This window comes from Chrysoperla carnea, chromosome 4, assembly GCF_905475395.1.
Source record: "Chrysoperla carnea chromosome 4, inChrCarn1.1, whole genome shotgun sequence".
In the NCBI taxonomy this organism is placed as follows: domain Eukaryota; kingdom Metazoa; phylum Arthropoda; class Insecta; order Neuroptera; family Chrysopidae; genus Chrysoperla; species Chrysoperla carnea.
The window spans coordinates 13,828,703-13,851,169 of NC_058340.1; the positions used below are offsets into that span (position 1 = coordinate 13,828,703).

The following is a 22,467-nucleotide window of genomic DNA, read 5'->3' on the forward strand; positions in this document are numbered from 1 at the left end:
ATGGCGGATTTTTGGAGCGAAAAAGTAATAAATACATTAATAAACAAAAATTAACAAAGCCTATCGAGTAGGGTAACAAAATAAGGGAAATTTAAAGGATTATAAAAATATATATGTATAAGTTATATGTTTAAAGTTAATTAGACATAATAAATTGATTAAAAGTTTTAATATTGTTTAATAAGAATTTTCGTGCCAGGGCACTAAAAAAACTAAAATAAAATTAATATCTAATAAAAAAAAAGCCGGCTGGCTGCGTTTAATTGGATCTAAATTGGTCCATTGAAATATAGTACGACTCAAATCTTCACAATAATGGGCCTCGGCGGTTAAAGTAATAAATAAATATATAAATTATTCATTTTATTCAATAAAATGCTTAGAACTATCAAATTTGTATTCGCATACTTGGTTATTGTACTATACTCCATAATAACAAAAAAATGTTTGTAAGAAAAAGTACTAATTTGACATAACAAATCTACTAAATAAATGTTTAGATACTTACAATGAGATTGACTTCGATTATCAATTAAAGTAACGTGTTTGTATAAAGCTTTTTTATTTTCTCTGGAATGTTTTACTTTCTAAAAGTGTTGCAACAATCAACTGCACTATCTATGTCATTTTTCAAATACTATATTCTAGAGACAAACCAACATTTCGTCAGTATATAGATAATGCTAAAACGTCGAGCATCTAGAAATACAACGACATAGCTTCAACATTTCGTCAAGAGATAGCTTTCTGGTAATAAAAACTGCATGCATATATACTCATACTTATACAAATGGTCCGAGAGAGAACCACAGAAATTAGGAAAATCTAGATGTAGTGGAAGTTTATATAGTAATATAGTAATCAAAGATAAATGTGTGTAATACAAGCGAACAAGTATGACAAGCCAAATAGGCTAATAAGGATGCAGTTAGAATCAATAGTAACAGAGCATCAAAAACTTTAATGTCCGCAGACTATTTGGTCCAAATTAATGAAAAATAAGTTTTTTGTTATTTCGTTAATTTTGATGAAATTGATACCTCACCCCAGCGTTATATTTAGCGCTCCAGACCGGTGTTCTGTTATAAAGCAAGTTTTGAGCTACCGATTTCTAGATCCGTATTGATAGTACACTTTGTGTTTGAAATATATGTTCTTCAAATTTTAGATAAATCTCGCAAGACTTTTTGCCTCACCAAACGGCCTGGCCTTTGGTGTATGATATTTTTAGGATGCCCTCTATCTTTTGGTAACCTTCTAATAGCGTATTTTCTTTTGATTAAATGCAATAATGACATATTTTTAAGTCCCATTTCCTCTGAAAGTTAACGATTTTCGTAAAAAGGTTTTAAATAAAAAATGTTAGTTTTTTATGAGGTCATACTTTATAATTTAAAGTGTTATTCTATCCCCAACAGTTAAGAATCTTAGTTAATTATTAAAGGATCCAGAAAACGTAGATCAAATCTGACGTTAGAATATGATGTCTCACTTTAATCCGAATTATTTTTGTACAAAACATTTTTTTGTAACGTAAATATTTTTGAGGAAATTTGGATCCATCGATTAAATTGGGTTACCCTGTATAATAGTTTATAGAGAATACATCGGGATTAATTGTGACAATATATAAGAAGCAGATATTTAGAATACGACATTAATTATTAAAGGTATGGAATAGATGATGATATTAATTATTATGGTATGGAATAGATGATTGATATCACGTTTGATCACAGTATTGAGGAAATGTAATAGCACCATTCTTTCAAACTTGTTTCTAATTGTCATATATTCCTAAATAATCCATTCATTCGAATAACTCAATTCATTCTTTGTATATCTTAATTGAACTAGCAAGGGAAAATTCAGTTTACTTATTTTGGTTAAAACTTTTCATTTCAAATGCATTATTTTATTTAAAATAAAATTATACCAAAAATATTTATTTTTTTTATTTTTAAATATTGGTTATTTTTTTTGTTTTTTGGTATTTTTATAACATGGAAAAGGTTTTGTTAATATAGAAGAAAATAAATTTTGATCAAATTTTACAATTTATTAAAATATCGATTTATAATTATAACATAAATAAATTCTTGTTCATATCACTTAGAAATTACTTTAAGTGCAAAAAATTAAATAAATAAACTATAATAAAATATGATACAACAAATATATATTTGTATAATAAAAACATAATGAACCAATTCATTCATTGAGAATTCCATTTCAAAATCGGAAACGATCTAATTTGTTTAACAACACACCCTAAGTGAAATCTCTTCATGATGGATTTGTCAACTTTATTCAAAGTTCAATTAATTTCTCAACTTTTCTCAATTGAAAATATAATTTTAATAGAATTTTATATAATATTAAAGATGCATTTTTTTCAATCTTTAGGTGGTCTATTTACCGCATTCTCCATTATGTAAGTATTAAGGGCTCAAGGCAAATAATAAGTGTACACTGAGATATATTCAGTATCTGACTATTTTTGAAAGTTGTAGAGAAACTGCTTAAAAATTTTCTTTCGCTTATATACAGCTTAGGGGCCATTTATTAATTATTGAAATTTAATATTAGAAATAATGTATGTACATCGCGAACTATAGTCTTTGTCCTAAAGAATAAGAATCATTAATTTACGCCAAACTGTGAGTTTTTGTGTAACTATGGTCTTTTTAACAATGTTTTGTTATTCGGCAAAACGAGATTGAATCTTACGTAAGAAGGGGAAAAGGATAATTCGAGAAATCTTATGTATACTTACGTGGGGAAAGGAGGTGCCAACAATCGTCAAAACCCCACTTAGGTAACTAATGAATGGCCCATTATTACGTATAAACAATATTTATAACGTATAGCACAAAGAATATATCTATTCATAGAATAAAGTTTCCAAATAGTCCTGTAGGAGTTTTACAACACTTGCGAAATATTCTTGAAGAGTTTACATGCAACGTTAAGTTAAAAAGTGTCTCAATTCAGCTATAGATTTCTAAGGGCTGTCAAACAGCAAGAGAATTAACGTGAAAATTAAGTGAGAGTAAATATTTGGGTAAAAAATATTTTTAATCTACTATTTTATATCACAACGCTGATTACAATTAATTTGAAATTATTTCATAAATGCCTGAAATGGATTTTATAAATTTCCAATTTATAGTAATTAATTAATTACATAAAGATCAAAAATATGATATTTTTGTACAAATAAATATATATCTTCAAATTTTTGATCAGTATCGTTTGACTACCCGAAAGTTCACTCCTTATTGGTTCAAAATGATGAGTAAAATCAAATTAAATGCAACATTTTTGCATCTAATTGGATAAATAAAATATATTTAAATTTTTATAATTATTATTGATATACATTTACATTTCAATCCATATTATATAAAGGCATCTGAAAATTAAGGTCCAAACAGAAGTAAGAAAAACGGTAGATATATATTGAGGTAAATATTTCAAGATAAACGATAAATATATTGTAACAATGTTGAAAATGATTATGAGCTTCGTAGTATTAATTTAACAATATGTACAAATAATAAACTTGAGTGGAAAAAATTTCTCAAGGAGACATTTCTTAAATCGATTTTTCATTTCTCAAATTGTTTGTAGTTTTCTAGTAATGAGGGCCGTGTATAAAAAAGGTCATTTTTCAATTTTTTTTCAAAATTTGTGAAACTTCATTCCAAATAAGGGCGTTAGATTTTTGTATCTTTAAATTTTTTTGATTTATTACAAAAAAGTGACCCTCGAATTACGACTCAATAAAGAAGATAAAGATACTTAAAGCTACGCCGAACTATCAAATATCGCTATGAACTTTAATGTACTTTACTATTACCAAGTCTAGAAAGTAGCAGTGTTTGGTAAGTTTTTTCAGATGCCTAAATAGATATTTTAAATCTACATATGAAGAATAGAGTTGCTTACCCTTTACACTATATCAAGTGAAATTTTTAACACTACCCCTTAAATTACGACACAAATAGGAAACCAATTATTTTTGTGTATTTTGTTAATCACATAAAATATCCATCTTACATATTGACTTACGCCCGCAACCCAAGTGAAAGCCGTTTTACTTGAAGGAACATTATACAAAGGCTTCGAATTTTACCTAGACTTTCAGGGTAGTTAAAAATTCAATTATTCACCCAGGTAAAAGCTAAGAGATACAGCAAATGTCTAACTTAGAAAGTTTTTCTTTATAAAATAACAATTACCTTTTGTTGGAAAAAATTTTTTGGAAACTTTGTAAATTGGGTGAAAATTGAATTGATTATTTCTCTGAATTTATTTTTATGTTCGATTTCTAAATTTTTGGGACTTCCTCTCTATACCTTCCGCTTTAAATTTTCCTATCCCATTTTATGACATGTTCTGTACAATGTGTATTGTTAAAAAAGAATAAATAAGTTGCTTTGAATTGATTTTCGAAAAAAATTTTGTTAGTACCTTGGATATTAAAGTTTTTCTTTATTTCCATTAATTTTGTTTCATTTTTTTATTTTATTTCTGCCGAATGTATTAACAGGGTTTCAAAAAAGAGGTTTTTTATTTTGTAAAGAATAAAGAATTTAGTCTTTTTTCATTTATTAACATAAATTGAATTTTTAATGGCCTGGAAAGTCCACGTCAAATTGGACACCTTTGTAAGATATCCTCCTACAAGTAAAAAACCTTTCACTTGAATGGAACACCCTGTACGTACTCGATATAGAAAGTCGAACTGTGGTTTTTGCTGGATGACACTGGCAACAGCTACTCACATCCAACTTATAGATTTATTTGAGATTTAGTGTAAAAGGAATGCAGCTTAATGTGTACAATAATTTAAATTGATGAAATGGTGGGAGAAATATTACTATTACGTATTGAATATTGAGAATTACATTTATTAAATTTATTTTCATTTTATTTACAATTTAATATTTAAATTTTATTTCTTGTATACACATTGAAAACGTTTGGAAGATTGATACACAAATACAAACTAATAAGGAGAGTCAAAAAAATAAATTATCAAACAAATTCCGTTTTCGACTGCTAACACGCAATACAGGGTATAGATTCTTGAAGCGCTGACCTGACTTAAATCAACTGTGTGTAAAACGAACGCTCATAGTATGAAATTTGATTACGTCCGCGTCGAGTTGTCTCAAATTAGTTACTTTACTCTACACCCAATAGCCTATATAAGATAAAACTGGCAGCCTAACACAGTAATAGTTTTAAAACGATTATCCAACTTTAAGTCAGTTCATGACTTTAATAATGAATTCGTGAGCACTTTCATTGCTTTGAAGCGCTAGGTAAACAAACTGAGTGCCCTTTAGACATTCAGTACGACATATCGAGAATTAATTTGTTTTCTTTTAGAAAAATATATGCGTGAATTTTTAAAAGATACTCAGTCTCTTTAACGACCTTTCTTATCGACCAAATGCACTACTTGTAATAAAATGGAACTACCAATTTATTGGAACTAACAGAAAAACCAATTATTCCGTTTTACAGTCTTGGACTAATCTCTAATCGGAACAAGTCTGTAATAAAGGCCTAAAATTTAAAACAATTTCAAATTTTTTTAAATAAAATTGTTATGTCTGCTATTTGAAAAAACTTTAAAAAAACAATTTTTCAGTAAAATTATATCGAATGAAATATATTAAATTCCTCAGCTATAAGAGAGTATTTCTTAAAATTATTGTTCAGAATTTATTGTTTTTTGAACAATATAAACTTTTTTTACTTAAAAATAGTCAATTTGTTTCTTAAAACTTAATGAATGAAATTGGTGTCCCGTAAATGGTCGAAAATCTTTCGACTTTCACAACTGTATTGAAATATATACAAAAAAATGCCACGGATTAATATCATAAAGTAACGAAAAACTTCTAAAAAGAAAAAAATTAAAAAGTGGACAAAAAATTAATGTTAGAATAAAACATTCAAATTTTACTTCCTTAAATAAAGTTCAAGTATAGTAATCGCGAAAAACTTTGTGAAAAACTAACATATACTCATTCATACTCGATAGATTGTCTGTCAGTTACGGGACACCGTTTTTATAAATTACAATAAAATTATTTAGATTCAATAGATCTACTTTCAAGTTTATCAACATCACTAATTTCTTTTTGAGTTAAAATTGAAATAAAATCATCAGCAATGTCAACAGATGGTCGTGGGGGCATCATTAAAAATGCATCATGTGCTCGTTCCCAAAATGTGGGTGGGCTCGTTCTGAAACAAACATTAACCTGTTAGAGTTTAATTAATGAAAAAAACATTCAAGAAGAAAGCGATTTTAGAAATTTAAGATTTGGGCTTTTTAATAAAAATAGGAATCTACTGAAGAAGAATCTAGAAGTCCACTGATATTTCTTAAAATACTCCATATACTTGTCGAGCCTTTCTGGTAAACATATTGTTGGCATATCTAATGATTTCACGAATTGTGCAAATTTGCACAGTGTGAAGCGTAGCATAAGTCAGTTTGGTGAAATAGCAAAAAATAACTGAGAATAATTTATCTGCCCAATATCAAATTGTCTGTCACTAAAAATAGTGTCGTCATATATCAATTTCGCAACTCTGACACTCGCTTTATTCAGCAAACCAAATGAAGTCTTTAAACATTGTTTATTGGAATACAAGTGGTAAATTTTTTAACCCAGGATAATAGCTAGTAGTATTTGTTAGTAATAATAAGCAAGTAAATGACAAATATATCCTCTTTTTATTAGGCCCAAATAAAAATTATTTTTTTAAACAGATTTTTTATGAAAATATTTACAATGAAGTATAGTTTAAATTTTATATTCATTACTATTATGGATCTACCCATAAATGGGAAATTTATATACAATGTGTTGCATTTAAAATAAATACACCCTCATATTTTTGTTACCTAAAGGAATATCGATTTGAAATTTTGCAGTCATACAAGGTGATGGGTCCTTTTTTTTAAGATACTTAACCGAAATCTGAACTTTAAACTCAGCTTAAGACGAATTGCCAGGGCCGATTCGTAATATTTTGCCTAGCGCCAGAGAGGGTTACAGATATCGAAAAAAAAACTGTTAGAAAAAGTTGCTTCGAATATTTTTTTTATTCCCAAACACCGATTTTCATGACAAAATTCGCATTTTAAATAGTTAATTATTTTAAACAATTTTTTCTTATAATTTTTTTTTCAATATCTGTAACCATCTCTGAAGCTAGGCAAAATATTGCGAATCAGCTTTATTTGTCAATTTGTAGTAGGCTGAGTTTAAAGTTCATATTTCGGTTTTAAAAAATATCACACATCTTAAATGTATGTCTGTGCAAAATTTCAAATCGATATTCCTATAAATGACGAAAATATGAGAGTATCTTCTTCTATAATAATCTCAGTCTCCCCTGCTTTCAGGAGAAAAAAATGGTTAGAGTAGAGATAGAAGTAAAAGGTAAAATTTAGAGTTAGTGGTTTTCTGTTTTAATTTTCTTACCTACATAACAGATACTCAAGGCTTTTTAAAATTTACGAAATCTATTTTTCTAGCGTAATGTGATTTATCATCAGATTGGAATTGGCATGCGATGAATATAAAAAATAAACTATATATCTAAAATATTGAAGAACTTTTGAATAAAAACAGTAGCGGACGTAATTAATGTCCAATTAAAAAAAAAATTATGTATATAAAAAACTACCCGCTACCAAAAAGGAAGATATTAACTCACATGCAACCAGGACTTACGGCTCGTCTACATCCTGCACAGATTCTTTTAATTTATTTTCAACATTATCCAATTTTTCTTCCATATTTTCTATAGTGTTTTCACCTTCAATTTTAATTAATTGAATCGTTTCGTCTGTTTCATCACCAAGTTTTATTATTGTATTTTCCATATTCTCCTTTAAGGTTTCGATTTCCGTATTAATATCATTTGTTAGATTTTCTACATGTGAATCCATTTCATTCTTCATATTTTCCATATTCGTTTTAATATTTTCTATTTCATTCATTGCCGCATCTTTTCTATTATCTATTTCATCCGTTATGTCGTCAAATTCACTTTTTGTCTCTTCCACAATATTATCAGTTTCTTTTAATACTTCGTCCATCATATCTTCAGCTTCATTGGTTACTGCTGTTTCTGCTTCTGATAATTTTTCAGAAATTTCTTTTGTTGCATTATCATGATGAATTCCTAAGAAAAAAAATATATATAGCCAATTTAACTACAAAATGAACAGCTTCATTAAAACTGAAGCATAGAATAAACGAATACCAAGGCATAGCCCCCGCAAAGGATTTGGATTGAAAAAGAATATCTTACGAGGATCCAATTAAGTAATCATATTGGTGACAAATTGTGAAAAGTAACGGACTCTCTAGGTGTGTAACCCATTTTAATGTATTTAAAATATGTGGGATCTCGAAGCGTTCATAGCGCACAGTGATATAGAGATTAAATGTCTAATAGAAAAGTTCCTGCAATTTCCGACGAATCATTAAGAAGATTGAGCTTCGTTAGTGATAACTTTCAATTTTAATTATTTTTTTATTAATAAAAGATTTGCGTTCACGGGTTTATTATTGCAGGAATCGTTCAATGGGTTATTCAAGAAGAAAAATCGCGAAATGTTATTAAATGAGAGTGTGGAAATTAAACATAAATCAGATTTTTATAGAGAATCAAATTTTACATCGGATAAGTATTTTTAAAATTTTTTCAAGCCAAAACAGTTAGAACAAACAGGAAAAACAATGGCAAATTTTGATTTTTTGCTTTTTTCTCTGTATATTTTTTTTGGGTAGAAATGGGGATAGGTATTCCAGCAAACAAAAAAAAGTAGATTAAATTTCTTTTTAAAATGGTATACTGAAATTTTTTTTTTTTTGTTAATATAGTCAATTCAACCTGGCTTTTTTTCTCATTTCATCCCTTGTTCACATTTTATTGTAAAAATTGTTGTTGTTCTCATTAAAAAACGGTATTTTACGTTTATTATTTAGGAATATACACATCAATTGATGGTGTTGCCGCAAGGCAGTAATCAAAGTTTCTTCAATGATTTTCAAAACTATTTGATGTAATTGAAACATATTATTGCATGGTAGTTATTTTTTTATTAAAGCAAATTACTAATTTTTGTTTCAACTCACTTACCTAATGTTTCTCCGATCGTATCCACAGCTGATGTTAGGCCATGTTCGACTGATGTAACCGCTGACTCCATAGCATCTTTCATATGTCCTACACCAGTAGTAACCGTTTCTTTTGCATGTTCTCCAATATCTGCAATATAACGAGATATTTATTATTGCCATAGGTATTTTTAAACGAACTTTCTTAAACACTTCCGATGAATTACCATAAAAAATAATTTAATTATTTTTAACTATTTTTATAAATATTCAAGGTAATATTACAAATATATAAAAAAAGAAAATAACGGACATATTATAAATGACTTTTAGAAATTAACATATTGTTATTGTATTCATTATACGACTACTTTCTCGCCAAGGTTTACGATAATTAATCAACGTTTTTTTTTTTAATCGATAAAAAAAATTATATTTATTTTACATAGTAACAGGTTTAATTCAACTTGTAGGTGTAACATTAATATTTACTTTTTAAGAACTTTAACCTCGATCAAAATCACCATTTAAGTTACTCAGATAACAAGGTTAGAATTCATAACATCAACTGTGACTAAATCAAGAATAGTGCTCATTTATCTAGAGGCTACAAAGTGAAGGGAAACATTTAGACAGACAAACTGACAAAGGTTGCAATAGCAAGACAGTGTCAGGAAATTTTTACTGATCGGTACCACCAATCAAATGTCGAATGGATCTTTTCCAGAAAGTTACAATGAAAAAGTAAATACAGATATGACAGAATTGAGTTGATTGTGATATTGTTCGAAATTTGTGCCTGAAGATTAAAAGCAGTTATATTGAAAATTACTGACTCATACGAAGAACTAGCGAAATCTAAACTACGAGATCGAAAATGACAACTTCTGCGAAGAGTGTGATGAGGAAGAAGAAGCAGTAGAGCATCCGCTAAACCAATCCAAGACACAGGAAAACTGGCGTTCTAATACCTTGGAACAAAGTCCTTTCAAATGATCTTGAAAAGACAGTGTAAACGGGCAGCGAGAAAATAATAAGCTAAAAATGCTTCATTGCGAAAGCTTATGAGAGATTCTTTTTTCTGAAAGTACCCTTCAGTTATTTTTATACCATGCATATAAGTAATATGCAAGGTATACTAAGTTTAGTCCCAAGTTTGAAAAGCTTAAAAATATTGATGCTACCAACAAAATCCGTCTGTGGGCACGATTACTCAAAAACGAAAAAAGATGAGGTCGAGTTCGTAAATGAGCAACATAGGTCAATTGGATCTTGACATATGGGTCCGTAGGACCCATTTTGTAAACCGTTAGAGATAGAACAAAAGTTTAAATGTAAAAAATGTTCCTTATCAAAAAATAAACAGCTTTTGTTTGAAATATTTTTTCGTAAACATCACTGTTTACCCGTGAGGGCGCAAATTAGGCGTAAATTGTATAGTATATACATATTATATAAATTGTATATGTATGTGCAATGTGATAGAGTAATCAACACTACTTATGCATGGAATTTCAACAATTAACTCAGTCAATTGTTTGTTTTCACTTGTAATTTTTTAATTTAATTTAATTTTTTTTTATTTGCAGTGAAGAAAAGAGCAAAAACCAAAAAACAAGATATAAAAATATATTATTAGCAGATTTATATGTATAAATATGAAGATTACAATTTTCGGTCAAAAACTATTCTATGTAAATCGATTTAAACAACCTTTATCAGAAAATTTTTTTTAATGTTTGTTAGAAATACATATTTGGCTTTTTATTTTTATGGAGGGCTTAGTTTTTGAGGGGGGGGAGTTAGATTTTTTACAGGAAAAAATCTATTTTAACGAAGTTACGATTCATTTATTAAATTCTCTTAGTATGTAATAATAATTATACTATAAACGCACATATATAAATGTGCGGTAAAATATACAATTGGTATTTAAATTTAATATAAACTTAATGTCGTTTAAAAATAGTTTCGTTAAAAATATTTTTATATTTACGCTTCTTGCACGTATTTGTCCATCAATTGACGTAATAAATTTACATTAAAAATTAATTTAAATTGTAAATTTAATTTTATTATATTATTTTTTTTTTTTTAAAGGACATACATACTTGCATGCAAGTATATAGTTGTACCGACACCATCATACAAAATTTTCAATTTAATTAAATTAAATAAAGTATGAAAAAAAAACATACAACAAAGTAAGTTTTTGACTTTATAATATTATCTTATTTTGACTTATTAATTGAAGTTGAAATATTTTCACTATAACAATTTTCAGCTTTAATAAATTCAATTAAATACCACGAAAAATATAAATGAATCTGATGTATTTATTGTTCACAAATAAGCGCTGACTGACCAGCCCTGTTTTAACACCTAACTGACTGACAATCATAACTGCTATTTGTATGCTACATACAATCTGTATAACAATTTTCAGCTTTAGTAAATTCATTTTAGTTCCACGTAAAACTGCACCGTTTCGATAGCACATATCTGACCCATGTTCTATCGTTCGCTTGACTGACCGCAATATGGGTGTGTACACAACTACTATAGCCAATCCTCAAATGATTAGCTTTAGTAATTTCAACGAATTTTTTTTGGCCTGGCTCTTATTCCGTAGTATGTAACAATAAACAAAAACCGGACAAATTGAATCAATCGGGAATCTATTAGCTAAAGTATAAAGACTGTTCTGGGGTGGAATCCGGGAGATGTTTCAAAATTAGCAAAGGTGAACATTGGAGATACTGGTGGAAGAAAACAGGTGAATCAGTATTTGAGCCACCTTACACAAGAAGGACACATTCCTGACCAAAAAATGAAGATTTTGCATGTTGCCCAAAAGGGTCCAAAATTAAATCTATGGGAAGCTATTGAGATATACAAACATAAGGAAGAAAGTTTACTAAACGACCAAGCGAACTTCTATTCGACCTTTTTCGGGATTGTCCAATAGCCACCTCAAAAATCTTCTCCCGATTTTAACAAAAAGTTCATAGATCTTTATAATTCGTAGATGTGTAGTAAATCTATCGTTTTTCTAATTTATATGTTTAGATCTTGTTAATCTTATCTATTATATCTTTTTATATCTTGTTATATAATTTGTTACCTATTTATTATCTATTTAAAATTTTATCTACTCTAAAATATTATCTCTTGTTATTTAATTATCTTAAAAAATTTTTATCTATCCTAATGTTATCTATTGTTATCTAATTTTAAAACTTTTTGATGATTTATTTTAACCTTCATAAATTTCTATTGTTTTTAAGTAAAAAATCCTAACTTGTCGAATATTGTAACACATTTTTAAAAAATACGTCAAAAGAATTTTGGTACTTATCAACATATTTTTAATTATTAAAATATTAAAAAATATAGTGGACTAAGCAAAGAAACTTAGAAATTTTTTTTCTTCAAACTCCTAATTATGGAATTATACAAAGTAAAGCTCTCTACAATTAATTATAGTATGTGTATATTTAATAAACCAGCCAGTCACAATCGGGGTTTGAACCATTATATGTTGTATATATGCTTGTTTTAAGTTGATCGTCTTTCTCACATAGCCAATTTTGGTTCGTTATCCTTGGTCAAAACTAGGTAAAGACAAACCAACGCCTTGTTCATTAGATTTGATTGAGGCTTGGACAAGGATTGGAATAACCAATTTGGTTCTTTATCCTTATCAAACCAAAGCTTAGTTTATTAGACTTGTTTGACGCTTGAACAAGGATTGGACCAGCAATCATGGATTACCCAATGTTGACCCGACCTCAATATTGTTTGCAATAAAACCGCCACCATTAATCAAATGCAATTTGTATGTGAAATGATTACAACAATTTTTCATTGATATGATCAGATATTGTGCAGTATTTAGTTACATAAAGTATTTGAGACGTTGCGGTTGTTATTATGAGTAGAATGCAAGTAAATAAATGTTACCCAGTGATAAATATTTGAAAAGTAAAATGTATATTAATTAATTTTAAATATCATGGACATTGAACGTACTTGAGAATCTAAAATCATTTTTTACAGAGTGATTAATAAATTATAATGCAATGAAATGGATTAAGTAATGAATAATGTCTTTTATATATGGATGCTACCGACAGACCTTATGGTCTGTAAAGTATACGAGACATTAAACAAAATGATTCTGACCTCTTACAAATTTTAAACAGAAATTTAAACCTTAAAAGTCCGCCAAATTGGTATTTTATTTCAAAAGTGCTTACAATGTTCATGATACTTTTCATAATAAAAACCATAAAATCCATAATATTTATATGTCGTCGATACTACCTAAATAATTATTTAATACCTTATATTTATAAATATTGATCCAGCACTGAAGTACGCTAAGCTGAGCGTATCATCTTCTGCGCCCTCTATTTCAAAAACAGTTCAACGTACAAAAAAAAAAGTTTCAAGAAAATGTAAATACGATTGAAGGCAAAAAACGAGATATTCAGAAAAAATTGATTTTCGAGACCGTTGACCTTGAATATCTAAGAACGCGCTCGTGAGACTGTATGTGATATTTGAGACGAGATTTGTACTATCAAAGTAAAGGTTTGAACAAAAATTCAGCTTATTCCGTTAGATTCCGAGGTGAAATCCTAAGAAGATTGGATTATTATTTATTTGTCTTCATTAATTTGTTTGCAGTAATGTTAAATAACGCTCCAAAAAAACATTCCGTCAAATGTACTATTTTTGCTTATTTCCCATTAGAAAAACTAAGAAAAAACGTTATTTCACGATGATATATTGTAGAAATAAATATATAGTTTAGTGCACGCCTATGGTTTTTAGTGATTTGTCGAAAAAATTTCTAGGACAAAAACAGCCATATATGTGAGCTTGTTTCAGTACATGTGTATCTGTATTCTTTAACGCTTCCAAAGTTCATAAACATAATAAAAAAAAGCAATAAAATAAATCAAAAGCTTTTCATTTTCGAGATATATACGATCAAATTTTTGAATTTTTGTTTATTATGATCGAATTCCTCGTCAATAAAAGTGTGATGACCAAATATGACCTTTTTCCTTTTTTTTTAAATTTATCTCATAGTATCTTAAAGAAATAAACTACTATTCGTTATCAAATTTTGGTTAAAAGTGTACCACCATGTTGACTGGCATAATATGTATAGATTAGTAAAAAATCTTTCAAGAATTTTCCATAGATTTTCTTTAAATCAACCTGTACAATATATAACACTAAAATAATTATACAATATTCACTCTACATATTATAAAAACTAAGGTTTTATTATATGTTTATCAAGATAATATTAAAAGTCAAGTCATATAAAATAGCTGAAATCAAAAAGAAAATGTTAGAATTGTGTATCGCATCGCGTGATTCTAATTCTAAGTACACAATTGAACTAGTAAGCACTAGGTAATGGTAGGTGAACAAGTAATATATTCGGCCATTGAATTTTATAAAAACATGTTGCTTTACCTAATTATTTTTATTTTAATCAAGGTTTATTTAAATTTTATTTACATAAAAAAAAAACTAAACCACTTGTAATTAACAGGAGATACATACAAAGTGATTTTTAAGAAAGTTTCCATCTAAATATTTCGAAAATATAATGGAGAACCACAAAATGGTAAAATGATAAAATGCGTATTCGCTTATTTTTAAGGGAATAGAAACATTTATTTCTGTTTTTATAGTTAAATCATTACAAATCAAAAAGGAAGAAACTTTTATAGGATGACTCCCGTATCTGCGTCTTGATAGTTCCAACTGTCACAGCCTATTTGCTTATAGCCTACTTGGTGAAAGTGAAATTGGGTATCCGTATAGAGTTTTGTGACATAATATTGGGCTTATAGTTGCTCCAATCATGAGCTTATTGTGTCATCAATCGAATTATGATTTTAGGGACTAGTTCGAGGGGTAAAATAAAATAATTTTTCCAAATTAAAATTAAAATTTTTCAATAAATTGAAAAAATTACAAAGTATTGTGGCTGACTCAAAGTTTACAGAAAACCAAAGTGAAAATTATAAGCTGATTTTAAGGGTTTACTTTAGGGGATAATTTATTAAGGTGAGTAAAACTTTTTCAAAGTGTATCATATTATATCAACTGAAAGAGGAGAGAGACGAATGGGCCGGGGGGGGGGGGGGGGTACACAATTAAAATATCATGAATATTGGGCCTTATTCAAAGTATACATAAAAACCTAAGCGGAAAATTACCACGATTTAAAAAAAAAAAAAAGAATATTACATATAAATATTCGTAAAAGAAGTTAAATTTTATAATGCAAATATCTTTTATCACTCAGGTCATAAACCTTTGAAAGGTTTATGTAGTATGCACTTTGAGAACGTGTATGAAGAGAAATGCCAAAGGTAAGTTTGCAAAATTATAATCGAAAAAAGCTGAAATTTTCACGAGTTTTTTCGATTTTTTACAAATTTGACTTAGTCGCTCGAGGTCACAAACTTGGATTATTCAATGGGACAATATCTGAAACAAGTCTTCAAAATATCAGAACTACCGGATTTTATGCAGACTGTAATGTATAAAGTTACTGTAATAATTGTAAGATACAATCAACTATCGCATCATTTAGAAAACATGATTATTTGTTAAAAAATCTTAGAAACAATAGTTACCAATTTTAAAACAATCCAAAAATTCAGATCGCATTCTAATAAAAAAAGAGTTTTTCTCATTGATGTGTGCAATTTTTAATAGATTTTCAAAATTGTGGGCAATTTCAGTCATCACCAGTGTATAATTCAATCAGTATAGAAAAAATAAACTATTTCGTGGGAAATCTAAAAGTGGTTCTATTTAAATGGCAGTACGATTTAGGCAACCCGTTATGAATTAATTAAAAATGTTTGTTTCTTTTTTTCCAGTGTGTAATATTTGGTGTAAAACAAATATCATGAAAAGTGTACTTTAAAGTGTACACACTGACGCACAAAAAAAAACATACGAATAAAAAGAAGATATTTATATTGTCATTAAGGTAGTACGAGCGCTAAGGCAAGTTTAGATTTGTGAATGAAATTATTTGTACCTTATTTTCAACTTTTATGATGAATTTTATTATAACGTCATGAATGTAGACGAAAAATAAGAATCTAATTTTTCGAGATCTGCCTTGGTTTTCGAAATATCGATTAAACAAAATTTGCAATTTTTGAAAATTACTCCAGGTATCGAACAATTTTACTCTCTTTACTTATTGTCAAGTTATAACATTCACCATCAAAATTGAAAAAGTATATATTTCTTAATTTGTGTCCTCACTACAGTGCTCATATATCCTTAGTAAGTCGGGCACAATGGGTTTTTATTGTTTCCAATAATTTATTAAGGTTTTAACTTCAATATAAATTTAATTTCCAGCGACTAGTTTTGGAGAAATCTATGAAAACATACTTATCATTCATCTACATATATGCCTACTTTTGAAATCATTTATTTATTTAAATAATCGGGCAATCCCCAATAAAATTTTCAGAATTGATTTAGTCCTACTTTATATTAAAAAAATCAAGCCTTTTTTCCAAAATTTCCCTGGCGTTCGTACATCCTTAAACCAAGGCTGCTAGTAAAATAACACACTTTCCCGCGCGTTATTGTGGGGTATCCTTTTTCGATAGAATGTGGGAAAAGTGATGATTTTATGCTAAAAAAAATATACTATTGAGAAATTGGTCCGTTCGGTATGGTAGTAAGGGTGATTTATATCAGTTGCAACGAGATAATTTTAATCACCTCCAAGTCAACTATTCTTGACCCAATACGTTGTCATCCACATACACAATGAAAGAATAGATCTATGAGCAATATATGATAAACATAGATAACTTTTAATTAAACAATCTTATTTTCTTAATTATAAAATAAAAAAAAGTATATACCGCCTGCGAGGGTTTCACCAGCTTTAACTGTATCACTGACAGCATTCTGAGCAGCGTCCAATAATCCATTATTTGGTCCACTACTTGCACAACCCATAATTATCAAAAAATTCAAACTCAACTAACTTTTAGTAGGATAAAAAGTTTCATTTAATTTTATTTAAAAAAAAATAGAATTGATGTCTTTTTAAATTTTGTTCGTATTCACAAAAAATATCACAAAATCAAAAAGGTATTTCTAAAAAACTATCATTATACTTTAGCACTTGATGTTAGTACTTTTTTTATTAAGTCCACGCTAGTGAAAGTGTTGACTCTAACTAATGGCTATTTCTACTGACCAGTGCCACTGTCGACCACAAAGGTAGTAACCGTTGAGTTTTCATATATTGTGTTAAAATTACGATTAAAACTAATCAATATTTTTATTTCTTGTACCTATAACGTTTTATTTTATGTACATTTTTTGTGTGTTTTGTTTTTATTTAGTTATTATTGGTTTTTTTTCGTAGTCTATACTTTTGTGTTTTAGACAATTTGCAGTTGAAGAATGTTCAAATCACCAGCTCTGGATGAAGTATGAAAATAAATTTACACTATAACTAGATTTACTTCAGTAGTTGCTAGGTTCATCTTAATAGGCAAAATTAAGAAAGGGGAAAAGAACCACTATTATTAGTTTAAGGATGTACGAACACCAGGAAAATTTTGGATAAAAGGCAAAAAAAATAATATAACTGCATAATTTGAAAAGAGCCCGAAAATTTTGCAGTTTTTCACGGAATTCGCAGGTAGCACAACTTTTTTTGCTTGCAGTCGTCCAAATAACATACCAAAAAACAGCTTTACATCGCGTTTTGTGATTTTCTTTGTTTTGTTTGTAAGATTTCATTGGCGTAATTAGAAAGCATTTACTGTTAGTTTTCATCAATTTTATTTCTCCCATTAATAGATAAAATTATCTACTCCTAAGGTTGATGAAGGATATAAGCAATATAAGATAGGAAAATGGCTTTCTGTGAAACTTTTTCAAACCGCCCCAAAATTTTTTTCGTATCGTTTCGATCAAAAGCTTTCACGGCCACAAAATTTTTAACGATTAGTTTTCGAGCTTCGATTGCCCGTAGCTCAAAACCTACCCGAAGTTTCACAGAAAGTCATTTTCCTAGTCATAAACTAAAACTATAATATATTCGTAGCTTTGGTTGATCCAGATTGATCCAAAAAACATTTTAAGGTGGATTAGAAAAAGTTTCACAGAAATTAATTTTCCTATCTTATATTTCGGGGTCCTTTCCGTTTGCTATGTATTATTAGATAATATAGTTCCGTTATTGTTAAACATAAGTATGCTAAATTTTCAATTTTCAACGAAATATGAAATAACTAAGAACGCATTATTTGTTTCCACTGGTTAGAGATGATATTTCATTCATGGTACGTTTTATCTATTTTATTATTTCATTTTAAATAAACATGCTTAATTTATGTAGCTCATGCAATACGGAATTTTTCGGAATTTTTGTACATGGATCACGTTGAACCCAATTTTGTAGCGTAAAAAACGGAGGGAATATTTTTTAATCGCGCACTTTCATTTTTTTCAAGTTTTAAATTCAACCCATTTACGAAGTAGTTGTTTTCGATCAAATTTTCAAGGCTTTATCGAAATGGCGTATATAATTTGTGAAGTTAGATACGAATCAAAATTTATACAAAAAATAAATAAATAAATATCAAAATCTAGAAAAATTGAGTTATAGATTATTTATATTTGATATATTATATTTAAATATTGCGTGCAATCAAAACATATCAGTTGAAATACATTTTATATCTTTATCTATTTTACTATGTTTTATGTATACTTTATTGCACTCACATGTTCATTTCAAGATCAACAGCAATAAAAACTATAATAATATACCACCACGAGTAGTTGGGGTGGTCAGCCCCAAACGTATATATACCTACAATTCTATCCATAATTGATTTTACATTACCTTAAAAATTTGTTCTTTGTTGTCCATATCAAGTATACATTTATGTAAACATGGCACTTTTTAGAAGCTTTTAGCTATTGTTGCTTATTTGTTGGTACACGGACAAAATAAAAATCGAGAGGTGTGGTGGAACACCCGGTAAGAACTATATTCCTTTCGTACCTTAGTACATTATAAATGTGGCGCTTTATAATTTAAGGTATTAATTTTAGAAGTCAAATACTTGTTTGATTAATTTTATAGCTGCTTTTGTTGAATTATGTATCTTTATAGACAAAGTTGTTCGAATTTGGATCACAAATAATTCTAGTTCGTACATATATATTTCATGCCTTGTAAAATTACCTCCTGTTGTGTACTGTAATGCTGTAAATTGAACAACTACATGTATTTACTGTACACACATAATAATATAATCATTATTTATAATGTTGTTACAATAAAAGTTATTTTCTGACCGTCAACCTTTTCAAATTGATTTATTTTGTTGAACAAAGAATATTTCTATCATTCCATTCTTTGTTTTTTCTCTGTCTCACGTAGGTAAATGATATTTATGTAACTGTCGGTTGGTCATTTGCGTTAACATTACTAAAGCGGAGTCAATAAACAGTTAGGAAAAACCCGACTGCACGAAAGAAAAAAATTCCAATAAAGTTGATTTTATATGCCAGAGAGCGGGGATGAAGCTGGTATCAAATGAGAAGGCTTAATGTGTATATACATTAAACAACTCTAAGTTACATGAAAGTTAGTTCAGTTTGGAGCTTTTCTTGGCAAAAGTTCTAAAAATCGAAATTGTATCCACGTAACTAGAAATAAAACTGTTCATTGATTCAACTAGGTACTATAACATTTAAAACTTTAACCTTTTAATAAGTTTTATTTAATAAATAATTTCATATTCTGTTGATAGATAATGTGTTCCTGTAAATAATAAATATCTTTTAAATGTGTGGGATGCTCTAAGTAAATGACTTGATACAGCAACAAAAAATATTCAATTAAATGAATATTCAAACTATTTCTAATAATAGATATAAATAAAATTAATATACATACAGAACGGATTAAAAAAGTTTGCACCTTTATATTTCGTAAACGTAAAGAAAAAGCTAGCAGTGGCAATTTAAGTCCGATTTGGATAAAATTTGGCCGCATCAAGAACGGTTTTGGTATTTGAAAGGTCAAGTTCTTTATTTTTAAATATAACAATGGAAATAGTCTCTATTACAGCACTTTTATTCCTACACGTACACTCTTCTGAGAAGTTAAATATTGAACAGCTCTAGAAAAATAATTCGTGCTATAAGATCAAAATGTGCCATGGACCACATCCTAATATACCTAGTATCAGGTCTACCGATTATATTTAAAGGAGCTTTCTTCAACATTTAAGCTTCATAATCATCTTTAGATTACTGCATTATATGGATTTATTGTATTTTTTTTTTCGTCCACATTTAGTTCCAATAAAAAGAATCCAATATTTGTTCAAGGTGTTGTTTTCTACATTTCAAAGAAAAATTTTCCTACTGAACATTATTTTAATACCTTATCATTGTCTGAAATCAGAATCGTACTATGTTTTTTTTATTCGTTACGTTCCACTTAAAAGCAATCGTTAAGCAATCAAATTAATTAACAACAAAAATAAAGTGTACTATACTAATATTGTAGGTGAATGAATGCTTTTATAAAAAAAGCACAAGGTTATATGCAAATTTTATATTTTTATTTTTGTTATTAAAGTTTTAGGCATAAAGCCAGCAAAAATTTGTATACACCCTTCTTAATGTTGAAAAACTGCTTTTTTAAATTTTAATTATGCCACAGACTTAAGTTTATAAATTTTTTTTTATGTTATTGGATCGGGATATTGTTAAACCAATTTTGAAAACGAAAGCTGGTTCAATCCTCCTTTGACACCGAATGATCGTTTCAATATTGGTCCAGCAAGTCAGTAACTGCAAAAAATAATAAATACAAAATAACAACTAACTTGGTAAATTACTGTTCCGGGTAAACAGTGATTAAACCAAGTATCTCTCTAAAGGAATGCTTAAGACTTTTTTATACAAAAATTAAGGAAGAGGGACATACTGTATACACAAATTAAGGCCTCTTTTTATGTGAACAACAGTTGTTGCGGTCTTTCAGCAGGAAATAAGAAAATATTTTATTATACTAATTTATACATTTTATGTACGTTAAAATTTTTTATTGTTATACCTTTAGTGGATAATAATTATTTAGTCAATAAAAATATTAAGAATTTCCATGAAAACTTACATTTTGATTACTATAATACCTAATATTTTCTTTTTCTAAAATATATAGCAAACGTTGACCCCATAAATGGATAAGAAAGCGTGAACGACAGACCACAAGAGGATAATTTAACGTAATTTACGGATTAATTTAACGTTTTAAGAATGTATAAGGGTTACAATCGAGGACTAGATTTATTACGACGAATGAGATTTTTATAAAATTGTTAAGATGTACATATTTTCAAAACCTACCACATATACAGTACATGGAGTTTCTGAAGGTGGGAGACTGCTTATTATAATCAGCTTAGGTTGAATACGTTGGAAGGGTTTCTGCTGTGGATAAAATTAATTGTCACGGAGTTAATTAATAGAGGTTCTTTCTCTATTAAAATTACTTACAAACCGTGTTATTTAACCACTCTATGAATCAAACTAAAATTATTTAGTGATATAATTGATCTTTATTTTTTCTTTTTTGTGTTTATAATTTTTATTTTCATTAATAACAGACAACAATAAATATATTTTAACATCCAGTCTTACTATAAAATGTACAAAACTATTGGAGAAGTGGCTATATACATATATATTGGGTGTTTTTTCTAGCTTGACACAAGAAAATAACTCGAAAAATAAGAGTAATTTAAAAGTATGTCCATTTTCATAGTTAAAAGTGTTCTTTGTCTCTTGCCATCAATTTTGTAAGACAAACTTGAGTACCTAGTTAAAAAATAACCAAAATTTTTTTCCTAAAAAAAACATTAAGACGGTTCTATACACATTTTTCAATGGCGTGAAATTATGATTTGATTGGCATGAAACTTTATAATTTTTAAGAGCCCTATTAAACATTGGTTGGTGGAAAAAATGTTTATAAATAAATACGGTTTTCCAGATAAGAATGGTTAAAGTAACAATTGAATTTCAAGCACTGCGATTATACCCTTTCCTCTATCGATTTGAAATTTGGATATGTTATAGATACTCATATTCTATCTGTCCTGATTACTTTTATTTTTCGAAAATCCTGTTAATTTTCACAATTTGCATTGTTCACACTTAGGTATTTTTTCGTATTTCACTATACCTG

The 22,467-nt window shown here is 28.2% G+C and overlaps 1 protein-coding gene across 2 annotated transcripts; it reads right to left on the reverse strand.

Annotated features, from left to right (window-relative positions):
* Positions 1–6,013: 6,013 nt before the first annotated feature.
* On the reverse strand, positions 6,014–17,258 carry LOC123298499. Of its 2 annotated transcripts, none has more exons than XM_044880518.1 (4): positions 17,099–17,258; positions 9,187–9,315; positions 7,770–8,223; positions 6,014–6,267 (listed from the first exon to the last, which is right to left on the reverse strand). In XM_044880518.1, exons 1-4 carry the CDS (start codon positions 17,193–17,195, stop codon positions 6,108–6,110), a joined length of 840 nt encoding a protein of 279 aa, XP_044736453.1. In that variant the 5' UTR covers positions 17,196–17,258; the 3' UTR covers positions 6,014–6,107. The 2 variants fall into 2 exon arrangements, with proteins under 2 accessions (XP_044736453.1, XP_044736454.1); XM_044880519.1 differs by having other exon boundaries at positions 6,194–6,267; positions 7,753–8,223.
* Positions 17,259–22,467: the final 5,209 nt, after the last annotated feature.

Coding starts and splice junctions, on each gene's coding strand:
- LOC123298499 (XM_044880518.1), bottom strand. CDS start 17,195: ATGGGTTGTGCAAGTAGTGGACCAAATAATGGATTATTGGACGCTGCT. Junction 8,224..9,186: donor TACGATCGGAGAAACATTAG/GTAAGTGAGTTG, acceptor TTTTTTTCTTAG/GAATTCATCATGATAATGCA. Junction 6,268..7,769: donor GTGCAGGATGTAGACGAGCC/GTAAGTCCTGGT, acceptor TGTTTGTTTCAG/AACGAGCCCACCCACATTTT.